Source organism: Trachurus japonicus, chromosome 8 (genome assembly GCF_045865225.1).
Source record: "Trachurus japonicus isolate A0001 chromosome 8, Traja_1.0".
Taxonomy (NCBI): domain Eukaryota; kingdom Metazoa; phylum Chordata; class Actinopteri; order Carangiformes; family Carangidae; genus Trachurus; species Trachurus japonicus.
The window spans coordinates 29,812,817-29,829,226 of record NC_140914.1 but is presented as its reverse complement, the minus strand read 5'-3'; the positions used below and the strand labels follow the sequence as shown (position 1 = coordinate 29,829,226).

The 16,410-nt window shown below is 41.5% G+C and overlaps 1 protein-coding gene across 3 annotated transcripts in view; it reads left to right on the top strand.

Annotated features, from left to right (window-relative positions):
• Window positions 1-16,410, top strand: part of rbfox1 (RNA binding fox-1 homolog 1) — a 455,321-nt gene that overhangs the window by 214,903 nt on the left and 224,008 nt on the right. Inside the window, exon 1 of one of the 3 annotated variants that reach the window (XM_085785148.1) lies at window positions 1,500-1,532. The exons of 1 other annotated variant lie outside the window; for it this stretch is intronic. In XM_085785148.1, coding sequence (XP_085641274.1) covers window positions 1,506-1,532 — 27 coding nt within the window. In that variant the 5' untranslated portion in view covers window positions 1,500-1,505. Of the gene's footprint in view, window positions 1-1,499; window positions 1,533-11,779; window positions 11,963-16,410 lie in introns of those variants that run through there. One more of the 3 variants, XM_085785150.1, reaches the window with a different exon arrangement.

Sequence of the window (16,410 nt, the reverse complement as noted above, 5' to 3'; positions counted from 1 at the left end):
ATGAGGGAACATAGGGCTGAGGGAACATAGGGCTGTGGGAACATAGGAATGACCCCCTAACGTCAACCTGTATGATGCACCTTATCACTGGGAGTTTCTAATGAAGCCGAGGGAAAAAGAAGAGTCCACCTGGGAGCAAGACGTGAAGAAAAAAGAGGCGGAAGTAAAAATGAATGCAAAACAGTGGTGGTAAGTGGAGCAGAGTGTAACGTGAACAGTAAATAACTGTTGAACAAATGCTAATAGTCTAATGTTAGCTTCAGACCAGTGGTGACCAGTTAGTTAACGTTAGCGAGTGGGACTGCACTGTAGTGAGGGACTCGGTGCGTGCGGTTCTGGTGCTCCACTCGGTTACGGTCGTTAAGTGACAAAAAAAAAAGAAAAAAGAGCAAGGTTAACTTAACGTTATCTGCTGGCCTCCTTGGCAGCAAGTAACAACACTATTAACTTGCTAGCTAGCAGGGTGACATAGTAAAGTTATGTTACAGTATTGAAGTGAGTAGCCTATTATTATTATAATAATATGAAAGTGTAATCTATTGGTGCTATGAAAGCTATGCCCAAGGAAAACATTTAAAAATCACTCTCTTATCTCTCCTCAGGATTATTATTTAGGTTTCTGACAGCAGCAAATCAGAAGGACAAAGTGCCCCCTCCCAGTGCTGACAATGAAAACAGTAAGTGTATATTGTCATAAAGAATCTTTAGAGGGCATGGCATATGTTATCAATTAAAGTAAAACTGTCTTTTGTTTTTTTTGTCATATCAGTTGAACGTACACCTCCAGTGAGACAGCAACACCTGCCCATCATGAAGACGACATGTCACCAGCTTACACCATAACTGGACATTTGGAATAAAAAAAGTTTAAATTTCATACATTTTTTGTTGGTGTTCGATTATTTATAAAATTATGGTGATAAACACTGGTTGGAGGGCCCCCTGGGGATTTTTGCTTAGGGCCCCAGCAGACTCTAAAATCGCCTCTGCTTCCACTCGTGCAGAGTACAATGGGTGTGTTGCTGCCCAGCTGTAGCAGCGTGTGTGTGTGTTGTATAATGGCAAGACAAAACAAAAATACTCATCATGATACACATCGATATTGAATGATATGAAAAAAAATTATTGAGTCAGGATTTTTTCTCGTCCAGCCCTAGTGTGAATGCAAACCGTACTGACTGAAAAATGAAACAAAAACAATGTATCGTTTTTGTTTCTTTTCAGGCAGAGTTTGACATGTTGTGCATGGCTCCAGCAAAACAATCCATTTGTTCCCATCAAAACCACGTGAAGCTGAGCTCTGTCTGATGCACTCAAGTTCATTTTTTCATTTGCAAAGGATCAGTTTACCTTCAGCTCTCACTGTCTCAGCTCCAAATGTCCTGGTTTGGTGAACGAGTCGATACAGTTGTTGTGTTTTGTGCTAAATACTGAAATGAGGAAGGTTTTTATGAACTGATCCCTTTAGATAATTGTTCCTTCTCTTCTACATTTCAGGCTGACTGATGAGCTGTGAGCAAGAGCAACTGAGGGTAGGTCCTGTATGTTACATGTCCACAGTGTGTCCTGAACCTGCACTGTATGTCTATGGTCTTCACATGCTACACACTACAGATCTTCAAGCGCACACAGTTTCATATATGAAAATAATTGCATGAGCCCTGTATTTGTGTAGATTTATTTGTGTGTCTCTGCAGCGTTGTTTTGCATATTTACAGTATAGTAAGAATTTGGAGATGGCTTCCTACCTACTTTGCATTGAAATCTCATTGACCAAACAAACTGAGAGGAATAACCAGAGTTTAACTCACCGATCGCACGCTGTTTTCCAAAGCTTTAATCCTGGTGCCAGCAATTTAGACCATTGTTGAGTATTTTGTAGGGTATTCTATTTTTTAGCTATGGACACATACTATAGCTCGTTTGAAAGGTGAAATTTTCTGCTTCCAATGGGGACAAGCCGTTTGTTTCTACATGCCTCTGTTCCTGAGCAATCCCAAGCGAAACAGTGGCCAGTTTTCATCAAAATCCCTGCTTGTTTTCTAGAAATGGAGATATAGTGTCTTTTATGAAATATGCGCTGTTTGTGCCTGTTGCTCTATTGACACTTATATTTCTGGGTCAAAGGGCACGTGTAAGAAAATATTGTTGTTCTATTCACCAAACCACCATGGGGGGCGCTACAACAATAACACAACTACTGCTAGACCGGGCCGGACTGCTGGCTGAGCAGCCGGCCGAGACCCCTTCCTGTTCGGCTCCGAACTGCGGGAGCCTTGCCGGTGAAAACGGAGCAGCTGTGCTCCAGTCAAACTCTTCTTTCTCAGATATTTTGCATTAAAACACACAAATGACGTCAGGATTGAAGCTGAACGTGTTCGCTAACTAGTGGTACCAAGCCGTAACAGTAGATTTAAAGATATGGGCTGTTTTATTCAGCAATGTTTGGCGCAGAGGGTTGCATGCGCCACTGATTTGACCTGTTGTGGCAACCATCAAAAGCCGAAATATGATAAAATGTCCAGATTGTGAGTTTTCATGAGTTTTTTATCGTCATCTATTTCAGTTATGTGTTAGAGGGTCTATTTTCATAATGTAAAAAAACAATCAAAAAACCTAAAATTACGTTTTTGGCACTCAGTGAGTTAATTGGTCAGACTTCAGGGTGTAGTGATGCGCCTGCACCTGAGATGTGTGAATACTATCATTGAGAAAATCCAGGTTATATTATAATCAAGAAATCAATGTGATGCATGGTGGTGGAGTGTGAAAGGGGATATTTAACTTCACTCCCATTAACAAAAAGGTCACAGGTTCAAAAACACTAGAGACTGAAGAATGGATTCCAAAAAAAGTAGATACTGTTTGTATTCATTAAAATGACAAAGGATCATTTTTAATAAATTTGTTAGCCCTACAATAAATCGCGCAATACCCAACAGGCCAATTAATTCACCACTGGATGCAAAGGGGCACCCAGAGGTAATTAATGGAGGATGGGTGGCCCTGATGCTTCACATCACACTTGAATACCTCACAGAATTCAAATGACACCCAGAGTAACTGTCCACGAAAGGATCAGCACAAGAAGCAGCCACCGCCCACTCCACAGCCCCCGTCCTGTTAAGAGACAGCAAACATTGTTGTATGAAAAAGAGGAAGGGAGAAGATGAGTAAAGAAGAAGAAGAAAAAAAGAAGGAAAGAGAGTAAATAATTCCACAGTATGAATCTAAGAATAAACTATTTACAGTAAAATCACAACTTAATAAACAAATACACAGAAAACAACACACTGGCAGCTAAATGGTTAACAACAGGCCATCCTAGGACACCATCGCCTAAAGTAGAGCACAGAAAAACTCAAAGAAAGAAAAGAAGCAAACTGGGATTTCATGCTGGTAATAGTTGTCAGCTGTGATACTGCAAAAACACCCAAAAGAACATATATAAAAATATTGATAATACTTATTATTATCACAACCTTGATGAAAGACAAATAACATACAAAGTACAAACTAAATATATATGATATAACAGAAGGTTTACCTTGGCTAATAACCTGGAGGAGGCCAGAGTAGTTCAAGTTATTAAAACTGTACAGAAAAGAAAATTGAATTTGAGCCCACTTTGGGTCATAAAATTAATGTAATAACTCATCTATCAGACAATGTCGGCCAAACTTTGTGCAAAATTCTATTTTTGATGCAGGCGCACGGATTATACGTCAGCCTGCTCACGATTCATCAGCCACTGATATTGGATCCGTCATCCGTCAATCAAACGTCTGATACACACACACACACTCACCCCAAGCATTGAATATCCCGCCCGCTCGATAACGACCAATCAAATTCGTTTTCCTCACTCGGGTAAACTCGTGTTGCAGCTTGTGACAACTTGGTGCGACAAACAGGACAAACAGCCATTTCTGTACACCTTTAGTACTAAACTATAATATGCTACTCAAACCCCTGATGCACTTGAATTAAAAGCAGCATTCACGCATGTACCAGAGCAGAGACAGTATAACAGACTGACCACTGACCAGGAGAGGGTATAATTTAGTTACAGGTCCAACAGAAGCTGCTGACAATAAGAATAAAGTTGAACAAAAACAAAGCTGCATTAAGGCAGAGGGCAGGGCAGAACACTTTGAACCAGGAGACAGGAAGGCTGCACTACAAAGCAAAGGAGCAGAGGCTGATATAACACCACCACCACCTGCTATCAGTGTGCAACAGCGCACAGAAACTGAAAACCCAAATCAGACAGATTATTTAGAGGCACATGGAGATGACATCAGAGGGCTCACCTGCATAAGTACAGTATCATTATGCTGGTCAGGCTAAGGTTAGCTGGTTAGCATGGAAGCTCAGGGGAAGAAAAGACACAGTAGAAACAAGAACCAACATTAGTGTTTGTTTCCACCTCTGGGGACAGATGTTGATGCAAACTAATAATGTTTTATTTTCTTCTGAACAGCTGTTAGCTATGTAGCAATAGACTAGCAAATTACGGCTTTATGATACAGTCAATAAGTCATTATCGGGAAACAATGCAATGATGTTTGGGTTTACTATAAGTGGAATTAGGATCATTTTCATTATTGCTGGGTATTTGCTCTAAGTGTGAGTTTGCTGTGGCTGATACAGTCACTGGACTGACAGAGAAGTGATGTGTCTGAGATCACCCCATCACATTATTACACAGTAGTGAGCATTAAAGTGACATCTTGACTTGACTCACCAGTCTGAGTCGTCACAGCTGAACTGTAATTTCTTCCGGTAAAATACTCGGAAATTCTGTTGGTTGGATTGTGGCTTTGAGCATGGCTAAGAATGATAACTGCTCTGTTGTGACATCACAATGTTACAGAAGTTCTGGCAGCTGGTTTTAAAGCTCATTTTCTGAACACAAGCTATGTGCATTTCACTGTGGACTGAAGCTCAGATACTTTAAAGGTATAATGTGTAGGAATTCCCCCCATCTAGCGGTGCGGTTGCATATCTGAACGTATTCTTGAAACTTTCTCCCCGAGCCGACAGCTCCGCTGAGTTTCCGCTGGTTACCTACGGTCACGCTGCCACTCAACGTAAAAAATGGCGATGCAACATGGCCGCCTCGGTTCGGTGCCTCGCCCACTGTATTTGTAACGACTTGTAACAACTCATTCTAAGGTACGAGAAAGCTTTCATTTGTATGCGGGTGTGATTCGACTTAAGTGAAATACGTTTGTTGTTGTTAATTTTTGCTAATAAAAAGCCAAATAAGTTACATACTGGGGTTTTGAAAATATTAATACAGAACATAGTGCAGCCTTTTAATCACACTTCACATGAATGTTTACCTTTGTACTGCGCGGGACCTTTAAGGTGATGAACATTTTTCAAGGAGGTTTTTTGGGGACGTAATTTTATTGATTAATTAATTATTGATTCTTTACAATTTGCCCTGCTGGCACTAAAACACCAAAGAAACATACAAAGACAATTTAAAGGTCAGGAGAATACCAAAGTGCTAGAGAGCTGCTTCTGCTGCTCGTTCAGTGTCTGAATCCAAACATTACAAATGTTAAAGGGATACACCAACATTTTTTTTCTTTGTGTCTTGCCTCACTCCTGAGTCCTTGACAAGCAGATAGACACCATCCCTTCGACTGTGCGTGCAGTAACAAGGGAGAACCCGTATCGCCCGTAATTAGCTTAGCTCAAACGCTGGAAGTGTATAGGTAGTGTTAGCCTGCCTCCACCTAAAGTCGTCAGAGAAACTCTTCAGCAACTCTAAACGGAAACCGGCGGCCGATCTTCGTCTCAGAGCTGACAAAACTCTCCGGTAAGGCATCTTGAGCGGTCAAATGCCGGTAACGGGACGAGATCGGTCTAAACGGAGGGTTCAAGCAAAGACGGTTTATTTTAGTTCAAGCTAGCTACATCAAGGGTAGGTTAGTTTCCTATTTCAAAGTAAAAACACTTATGTATGTAAAGGGCAGCGGGTGTTTTATTTTGTGAAAGTCACAACGGCTAGCTTGAGTAGTGCCAAATTCGTATGAACAAAATTGTAAACAGCTGGTATTTAGACAAATTAATGACACACTGCTGATCTAAACGGCTACTTTCTCGCCTAAAAATGTTTGAAATGTCAATATAGTGATATATTTACAGAGATTAGAGCTAAAATGAAATCAGCTTCTGACTGCTGATTTCAGCTCGGGTAGGAGGCAGGCTAACACTACCTATGCACTTCCAGTGTTTGAGCTAAGCTAATTACGGGCGATACGGCTCTATCTCCCTTGTTATTACATGCACAGTCAAAAGGATGGTGTCTATCTGCTTGTCATAGACTCGGGAGTGAGGCAAGACACGGAAAAAAATGTTGGCGTATCCCTTTAAATATGAATACAGAAACAACATTTGATGTATTACAACAGTTAACGCCTGTTTAGTTATGATTCTCAGCTATCTGTACCAAGCATTCAGTGTATTTAACCGGGGCCGTACAGTAGCCTATCCACTGTATCCATCTGTCTGCCTTGCGTCAGCGCTGTGTGTACTGTACATGTTGAATCAGATGGATCAGATTACAGGTCATGTCATCCTCTTTGTAGCAGCGTGTTTGCCTCAGACTGTGGTGAATGTATGTTTTGATTCGGCTGCTGTGTCTGAAGCATCTGTATGATGAGCATGTTTTGGTCTCATTACCGACTTGACAGGAGACTTGAGGATATCAGTGAAGCGGGAGCCTCATTATAAATCTGGTAGATTGAGCAGAGGTAGCTCATATCCACACTTAATTAGTCCGAGATCTCGCCTCTTTGCTGCGTTTGTGCCTCATGGGAGTTTGAGTCTGGTTTTGTATTATATTGCCAGGTTGAGCAAAAGTGATTTATTTATTTTTTAATATTTTTCCGATAACCAGCCGTGAACCTTGAAGAAGAAAAAAAAAAAAGAGAAGCCCAAAAAATAAAGCAAAAAAAAAAAAAGCAGTTACAACAGCGTTGAGTGGAGCCGTGTTTCACTTTGATGCCGTGCAGCATAACTCTCATTAAATTGTGGGAACATTTTGAGTCTAAAAATAAACTTCCAGCCTTAGTTTTATTATTCATGCCGCGGCGTCTTATTGCAATCCCCTCTACACACAGCTACCAGCCGATTTCATTTCTTTTTAATTGTCCATAGCCATAAAGAAATGAACAAGTATTTCCTTCAGGATAAAGGGAAATGAGAAGCAAATAGATTACACTCTCAGACTGGATATGGACTCAGATTTTGTTTTTATATTTTCTCTGTGGTTATTTGGCCTTTGGGGCATTTTTTTTTAATAAACACACTTTTTTTTATCACACAGATTCTTCCATCACTTGTTACTATTTCAGTTCATTATTTCTCCTTCTTCTCTCTGGGGTCAAATATGCCAAACTGTTTCTCTGACCCTGTGCAACCTATTAAACCCCCTGCAAAACATGTTATGGCATTTTATCAAATATATTTATAGATTTTTAAACATTGGGTATTTAATATTATAATCCCATCCGGCTTTGTGTTTTACGTGTTTGACCTTTCGCGTGATGTCTGAACCTGAAGCGCCGGGATCAAACCGTTGTCACGTGTGTTTGCCGTAAACGTTGTGCGGATGAAACACAGACATTCCCGTTTAGCCTAAAAGGTCGGCCACTGCCCAGGGCCGTGTGAAAATATTAATTAGCTACACGCAGCCGAACATACATGTCTTACATTAAGCATCAAGCTTTAACAAGAGGCAATAACAGGAACAATTTGGTTTAATAGAGCAGTTACATGGAGCTGGCAGCCATCATGGAGTTACCCCCCGCTGTCACGCGTAGGCTCTTATCCCCCGTCTTCCCTCTGTTGTTGGTTAATATCTGCCTCCTTTCTGCTAACTGATAACGTCCTCTCAGCACAACCTGAACCAGCAGACTGTTCGGCTTATTTCGCATGTGACCTATTTCCTTTTTTCTACACAATCACCCTCAGCTAAGCCTCTCTAAGGATGAACTCTCAGTCAGTCTCGTCACCACAACATCAACATTTCATTTCATTTACTGGATCTCCATTAGCACCAGCACATCAGCATAGCTATTCTCCCTGGAGTCCAAATCATAAAGGGATATTTCAACATTTTTGGCATTTTCCGCCAATTGCCATAATTGCTATAGTCATAGCAGTAGGTTCATTACCTTTAATTGGCGGTGCAAGCTATTGTTCGATCGGCGGGGCAAGGATACAAGCTGCTCAGCTAACGCTACGGAGGCATATGGTATTTCCGGCTTTCCCTCATCAAACTCATCAAATACACTATCCAACAACTCCAAAACGCTCTCGTGGACAAGTTGTGACCTGCACATTCACCATGCTATGAGATAATAACGGGCGTTACAGGACGGAGTTGTTTTTTAGGCAAATGCGTAGCCGGAACTACATTCCAGACACGGCAGCTGGACGGAGTGATTTCAAAAGCAAAAGTAGTTCAGAGTACTTGCTTAATGTCACGTAATGTTACATAAATTATACATTATTATTTCACAGTGTGGTGAATGTGCAGGTCACAATTTGTCCATGACAGTGTTTTGGAGTTGGATTGTGTATTTAGTTTGATGAGGCAAATGTTGAAATACCATGCAACTCACGTCTCTGCCCCGCCGATCTAAAAACAGTTTGCACTGACTATTAAAGGAAATTAACCTACTGCTAAGGCTATATGGATTATGGCAATAGGCAAATTGGCCAAAATGTTGAACCAGAATCACCTGGTTATGTGCTGTTGCTGATCCAAACGTTTCTTTTTCTTTAGAAAAAAGCTCCCGAATAATGAGGAGAAACTTCGGACAGCAAACCTATTCAGGATCAATTTGTGTAGGCTACTTCCGAATACGTATTCAGGTTCGGATACATAGTAGGACATATTTTCTCTTGTTTCCAATCAAGTCTTGGTCTGAATGTCACAGATGTTCTCCATCTTCTAATGCAGTGGTTCCCAACCTTTTTTGGCTCGTGACCCCATGTGATCGCGGCCATCAATCAAGATGCTCAATTTAGGCTATATTCGAGAAAGTTAATTGTTGGTGCTAGCTATTTTTCGATCGGCGGGGCAGGGATACAAGCTGCTCAGCTAACAACATCAAGGTTCATGTCGTAGAAGATGTGAGACTAGGAGAAGGAATGCAAAAAATTCAAATGTGCTAGACTTTCTGTCGGGCGTTGTGGAGCATCGTAAACGCAAAAACACTTCAGTTATGCTACACTACACTTCCATTCATTGTTCCCGTCGTTCATCAACAAAATTGTGTGGAAATCGGCCTGAATTTTTGTAGTCTGATCCTGTCGATGGACAGCTGAAGACCTGTCCTCAGTTTAAGCTGAATCAGCAGCATGGACCTCCCTGCCTTATAACAGTCCAGGCTGCTGCTGCTGTTGTTGTGATGTTGTAGAAAATAGGGGTGTACAGCCAGTACACTATTTGTATTCAGTTTCGGATTCGGGCTTTTAAAAAAAACAAACTTTGTATTCGTATTCGGGAAGAAACCGGAAGTGGGTGCACTGACTTCAGCTGAGCTAGTGCTACGCCGAGCTAGCTGGCTAACTTCCGCTTTAGCTCTCGGCTAACTAGAACGGGAATAAAATAATTTAATCCTGCTGCTCCTCTAGACTTTCCAAACGTAATGGGACTGAATGGATGAAATTCTGGTAGTGAAACGAGTCGTTTCGCGGGGGTTGTGACACAAAAAATTATCCACCGTTTTATAGCCGCTTCTTTTCCCATTATTGTCTATGAGAGAAATGCTAAGTTGTTGAACGGTGACCCTGGAAGTATCGGTGAGCACTTCCTGTCTACTGTAATGCAATGCATGCAGGGAGTTGCTGTTTCTTACAGTAGCAACCCTAACGTGAACTAGACACAAATCAAACAGGTCAGTGCTGCCTGCTCGTGTTTGGCTCTACTCGTGTTGTGCTTCTATGGCGGCGCACCAACGTTAAGGTGCATTAGCGCCACCTACTGTGTTGGAGTGTGAACCAGAACCACCTGGTTATGTGCTGTTGCTGATCCAAACGTTTCTTTTTCTTTAGAAAAAAGCTCCCGAATAATGAGGAGAAACTTAGGACAGCAAAACTATTCGGAATCAAAGCATTATTTGTGTACTTCCGAATACGTATTCGGATTCGGGTACACCCCTAGTAGGAAATATTTTCTCTTATTTCCAATCAAGTCTTGGTCTGAATGTCACAGATGTTCACCGTCTTCTAATGCAGTGGTTCCTAACCTTTTTTGGCTCCCATGTGATCGCGGCCATCAATCAAGATGCTCAATTTATATTCGAGAAAGTTAAAGTACAGAAAACAGTTGTTTACAGGGACAACGGGGAGTTTTGGAAAAGCGAAGTGTTTTCACACTACATTTATGAGCCTCCGCGCACCGTGAAATTATTTGACTGGCGCAAGACAGACTCATGTTTTCATTCATCAAAAATGAAAGTCGGAGGTTCGAAGACGATCAGATACCGTCGTAGTCCCCACCATAAACAGCAATTCGGCGGCGTTATTCTCATGACTCGCCGGGCAGCGTCCGCGGAACCGAAAGTAAGGAAACGCTGGTCGGCTCGCCCAGCATTTCCGCCACCACTAATAATAACAAAATAACGATAGAGACAAAACGATATATTTATCTAAAATGGGCCCATTAACAAGTGTGGGTAACGTAGATTCATCCACATTAATATGAGACTTTTTTATTGTTGCGGAATTTTTCGTTCTGCCGATGGAGAAACTCCTCGTTGTCCCTTTAAGATTGTCTGTGGTGTTTTTAATCATAAGTAATAAGTTAATAAGTTAAAACAATATTTTCATCAGTAATTTTTTTTTAAAATCAATTTGCTACTGGACATTTCAGGGGACCCCATTTGAATTCCAGGTGACCCCACATGGGGTCCCAACCCCAAGGTTGAGAAACACTGTTCTAATGGAGAGCTCCAGCACAACAGTGGTCCATACTGTATATCTGGCTGAGTTCACTCTGGGATGTGGTAGAACAGGAGAAAAGGCAGCATGGATGTGCAGCTGACAAATGTGCAGTAACGATGCGAGGATTGCAGTCAGCATGGAGCAGACGGGAAACAAGTTGACGCTGACAGTGAACCGTCCTCATCGTATTCTCCAGAAAACCTAAAACTGCAGATGAGCTTCTGCATCACGTCAAAAAAAAAAACCTCCCACAGTATTGCTACAGCAGCTGTGAATGGGCTTGTTTCAATTATTGACCCTCTTTATTATATTATGAAGTGACTCCACTACAAGCCTTTGATGGTCTCTAAACTTTTTTTTTTCTAAAGACAACCTGCAGCTGAGTATAATCTCAGCAGGGCTGTTTTATTAAAGAGCAACTATGAGAGTGTTTCCATTCATCACCTTAAAATGTTCATTAATTATGTGCTACTAACAGCTATTTACAAGGACACTTCAGCTCTGTGTGTGTGTATGTGTGTCTGTGTGTGTGTGTGTGTTTTCCCCACCTCTCCTCTTCAGTCTCCCTCCTTCCTTCCCTTTGTGCAGCGGTGTACGGTAGCATCCTGCTGCAGAGTAGATTTAGTCGTTAGCCTCTCTCTCTCTCCCCACTTGCGCATACCGAAACACACTCACTCACTCACTCAGAGAGAACTGGTGTCCGAGCAGGATTTTTTTTTTCCTTTTTTTTTTTTTACCCCAGGAGGAGGAGGAGAGGAAGAGAGACAGAGTGAGGGAGAGAAGGGTGGGGAGTCACAGGGAGAATTAAACAGGGTCAGAGGCGTCTTCCCGCTCCCTGAAGAGTTGTGTGTCAGTGAGTGTGATGGTGAGCCGGTGACGGACGATAAGCACTTCTTCTGCAGGTCGCACAACTTGTCTTTTAAAGTAAAAAGGAGGAGTCGGTGTCGGTGCACCCAGCTGTCCAGTCACCATGATGATGTATCTGTGGGTAAGTTGTGTGTGTGTGGTTGTGTGCCGGAGTATGCAGCGTGTGACAGTTTGTGTTGTAAATGTGCTGCAGGAAACTGTTTGTGATCAGTGAGGCTATATAACACTGTGCGGGGGTCTTGATGTGTGTGAACAAGTGGCGGATGCAAAACCTAATGTTGAGTGATAGCCTATATGTCTTCTTTACAAACATTTTAGCTCCAGTGAATGACACTGTACTGTGTGTACAGTAGCAGCACTGGGATCAGTGCAGGCAGGAGTCAGACCAGGGTGGACGATCGCAGGTTGTGTAGCTCTGCTCATCCCATAATCGAACCCAGCTCCTCCTGTCCACACAGACACATTTCCTATGGGACAAATAAATTAAACTAACTAACTAACTAACTAACTAACACCAATGTGGACACACACCGCTGACAGAAGCCGATGGGACATAGAGGGACACAAGAGACACAAAACAAGAAGTCGTTACTGAGATAATTTAGATGAATATATCAAGCATGTACATGTATGCGTCTGTATTTTTCATATGTGATGTAGTCGTATCTACATTAGTTTATTATAGCCCCCCATTTATCTTTTGTATTTGGGACAAATGAATTAAACTAACTAACTAACTAACACAGATGTGGACAAACACACTGCTGACAGAAGCCGATGGGACATAGAGGGACACAAGAGACACAAAACAATAAGTCCTTACTGAGACATACAAGTTAGATGAATATATCAAGCATGTACATGTATGCGTCTGTATTTTTCATATGTGATGTAGTCGTATCTACATTAGTTTATTATAGCCCCCCATTTATCTTTTGTATTTGGGACAAATGAATTAAACTAACTAACTAACTAACACAGATGTGGACAAACACACTGCTGACAGAAGCCGATGGGACATAGAGGGACACAAGAGACACAAAACAATAAGTCCTTACTGAGACATACAAGTTAGATGAATATATCAAGCATGTACATGTATGCGTCTGTATTTTTCATATGTGATGTAGTCGTATCTACATTAGTTTATTATAGCCCCCCATTTATCTTTTGTATTTGGGACAAATGAATTAAACTAACTAACTAACTAACACAGATGTGGACAAACACACTGCTGACAGAAGCCGATGGGACATAGAGGGACACAAGAGACACAAAACAATAAGTCCTTACTGAGACATACAAGTTAGATGAATATATCAAGCATGTACATGTATGCGTCTGTATTTTTCATATGTGATGTAGTCGTATCTACATTAGTTTATTATAGCCCCTCATTTATTTTTTGTATTTGGGACAAATAAATTAAACTAACTAACACCGATGTGGACAAACACAGCTGACAGAAGCTGGTGGGACATAAAGGGAACATGTAATAGAGAGACTTATAAGAGACACAAAACAATAAGTCGTTACTGAGACATACAAGTTAGATGAATATAGCAATATATGCATCTGTATTTTTCATGATGTAGTCGTATCTACATTAGTTTATTATAGCCCCCCATTTATTTTTTGTATTTTTTATTTGAAAGGGATCAATACACATTAATGAACATCGGTTTGTGTATACAAATGTAAATATGTCGGAGTTAGCAAGTCTGCTAATTTACATCCGCGTCAGCAGTGACTATTCTTCCTGGGGTCCACCATTACAATATTACTTCTTTTTTTTTTTTTTTTTTTTTAAGTCTGAACACATGCATACATCAAGTATTTAACAAAGGTAATTATCCTCAATCAAGCAAACCAGCTGGGTCATGCTTTAATAAAGCAACAACAAATACAAACATTACACCAAACTAAACCTGAAAGAAAATAAGAAAAAGTAAAGATGAATGAAAAATACATAAATATACTGTATATGCAAAAGAAAATAAATGAAGCAGACATATGGAACCTCATAACAGAATAGGAAAAAAAAACAAAACAAGTCTAACCCTAACCCTGTACATCACTGTTCTTTTCACCTCAAGGTTTGTCTATAGTGCTGTAGTTGTGACAATCACTGGCAAGCACCAGCTGAGTGTAGAGACAAGAAGACTTGGTTGATGTATACCGTACATGTTTTAAAAAAAAACGAACTAGGCTATAAAGCTCGTCTCTCACCAACTCCCATTCATGACAATTGATTATGCACTTTTATAACACTGTACCTAAATGAGCAATGCAGAGCAAGTCTTGCAGCCCTATTTTGAGTTAGCTGAATTTTATTTAGTCACAGGGTGAATTGGAAACTATAGTTATAACCCATAGGGAGAATATAATAAGAAATGAAATAATAAGTAAGTTAAGAAAGTACGTAGGGCCACATTGACAAATAAAAAAATCACAAACTTCAAGAATAAAGTCGTAAATTTATGACTTTATTCTTGAAGTCTGTGTTTTTTTCCCCCTAATACTCCATCGTAAAGAAAGACATTTCTGATGTATCTATATATCTTCTTACAACACATAATTTACAATTGTGACGTTATGAAATGTAATCAGATTTATTGTAGAATAATGTGGAGGGTCATGAGAGAATAGTGTATCATAATACATATTGTTAAACATGTAATACAGTATACACCATTGCATTATATAACAACTCAAATGTAGCTACATGAAGTTACATAGTGATGTGTGTTGAGGTCAGGTCGGTTGCTGGTATTACACTAAGAATGAGTTTAGTTTGGGTAGTGAGCACATACATACTAATAACACAGGCTTCTTCCAGCTGTTTTCCTTTGACATTTGACAAACCCGAAAGAGGATTAGATGTGATATCAAGGGCCCTAGTTTTTTAGACCAGGTGAAGTCTAACATCAGCGCGGCTTCGCCACGCCAACGGGGTGTGGCCCAGGTCCATTTCGCAAGATTGGTGGGCCACGCAGTCAGATTTAGACCAGCGCAATCCCTCCCCTCGTCCCTCCCACCGGTGCAAACGGCAAAGAGGGAGGAGAGAGGGCGGGAGGGAGACAGGAGGAGGAGAAGTGGGATTAACACAGCCGATTCAGATCTTCACCAATCAAAGGAGCTCCTCTCCTCACCTTTAACTGCTCCGCGGGTGATGCGCACTGCAAGTTTGTCATTTTATACTTTGACATGGACGGAGGAGACAGCGACGCCAGAGGCCGAACCTCTCCCAGGAGGAAACAGCTGTTTTGGTCCGGAGGTCCGAGCTCAGAGTGACCAATAATGAGTTTACTAATATACTTAACCAGGTTTGATCTGATACACTGAGAACCGGTGCTCAGTGTAAGATACAACAACTAATAACTAATAAACTAATAAAGAAACTCACATTTATTCAAACCCTGTGTAAGCAAGATGAGAGGTGTAGGCTACACTAATCACAACATAAACAAACACCATGCGGAATGAAATCAGCGTAAAGGACGCTCTCTCTCTCTCTCTCTGTCCTCCTCTCTCTCTCTCTCTCTGTCCGTCTCTTTTTTTCTCTTTCTTTTCTGTGATAGAGATGCTGAGTATACTGTAGTAGGCTATATACTGACTATCTGATACCGAGGCTGTTGTGGTGGACTAAGAGAGATGAAGATTTGTGTTTTGTTTTTCATTACGGCTGCGTGATGCGGTCGCTCGCGCTAATGAATTAATAAGTAAATAAATAAATAAAGCGATCATCACAAGGGCAGAGTGGTATCTCAACACGGCAGCGACATGCAGTCATCCACCCTCACAGTCCTGCTTTTGGGACATCCACAGCTGCTTTTCAGTGCCAGTTCATCCCTGCTGTGTTAATTCAGGTGGAGTTTCCTTTACGCACCGACGGCCTTTGATCTCTGATCTGACGTCAGATGTGACGGGACAATCTATATAGATATAAATTCACGTGTTGATTCCGTTAGTTGCATTAAATAGTGGTTATTGTGGATATTTATTGCATTGAAATGTGTCTGGAACTGTGGAAACCTGCCTGTGAGGTCTTGGTGACGTGTGTGCACTGCAGGTCAGTCAGCCAAACTTCCACTGCACCTGCTGCGCTTCGCCCTGCGCTGAGAGTAGACCTGGTTGGAGGTGGCGAGCTTTCAGCGCAACCTCGGCGGGACATTTTCGCACAAAACTTCCACTGCACCAAGCTGAATCTGTGACGCCTCCCCCTGCTGCGCGGCCACGCCTATCTCAGCGCAGCGCGATCTGCCAATCTTCCAATCTGACTTTGCACTAGGCTGCGCTGGTCGAAACTTGCATTAGACCAGCTGCGCTACCTTGCGCCACCTGCGCTGCGCCAAGAAACTAGGGCCCCAAGTGTCAACCTAAACAATAAACAAGTAAAAAAAAAAGAAAAAAAGATGGAGAGCTGATGGTGAGATGTTGCAGCTCGCCCTGCCCTCGTTACCCCGTCCCCTCATTATGAATCTCCCCTGGACAATCGGCTTTGACTCTCAGTCAGTCCCATCCTTCTCTTCGGTCGTTGTCCCAAGTGATCAACTTCCTTAAAATTGA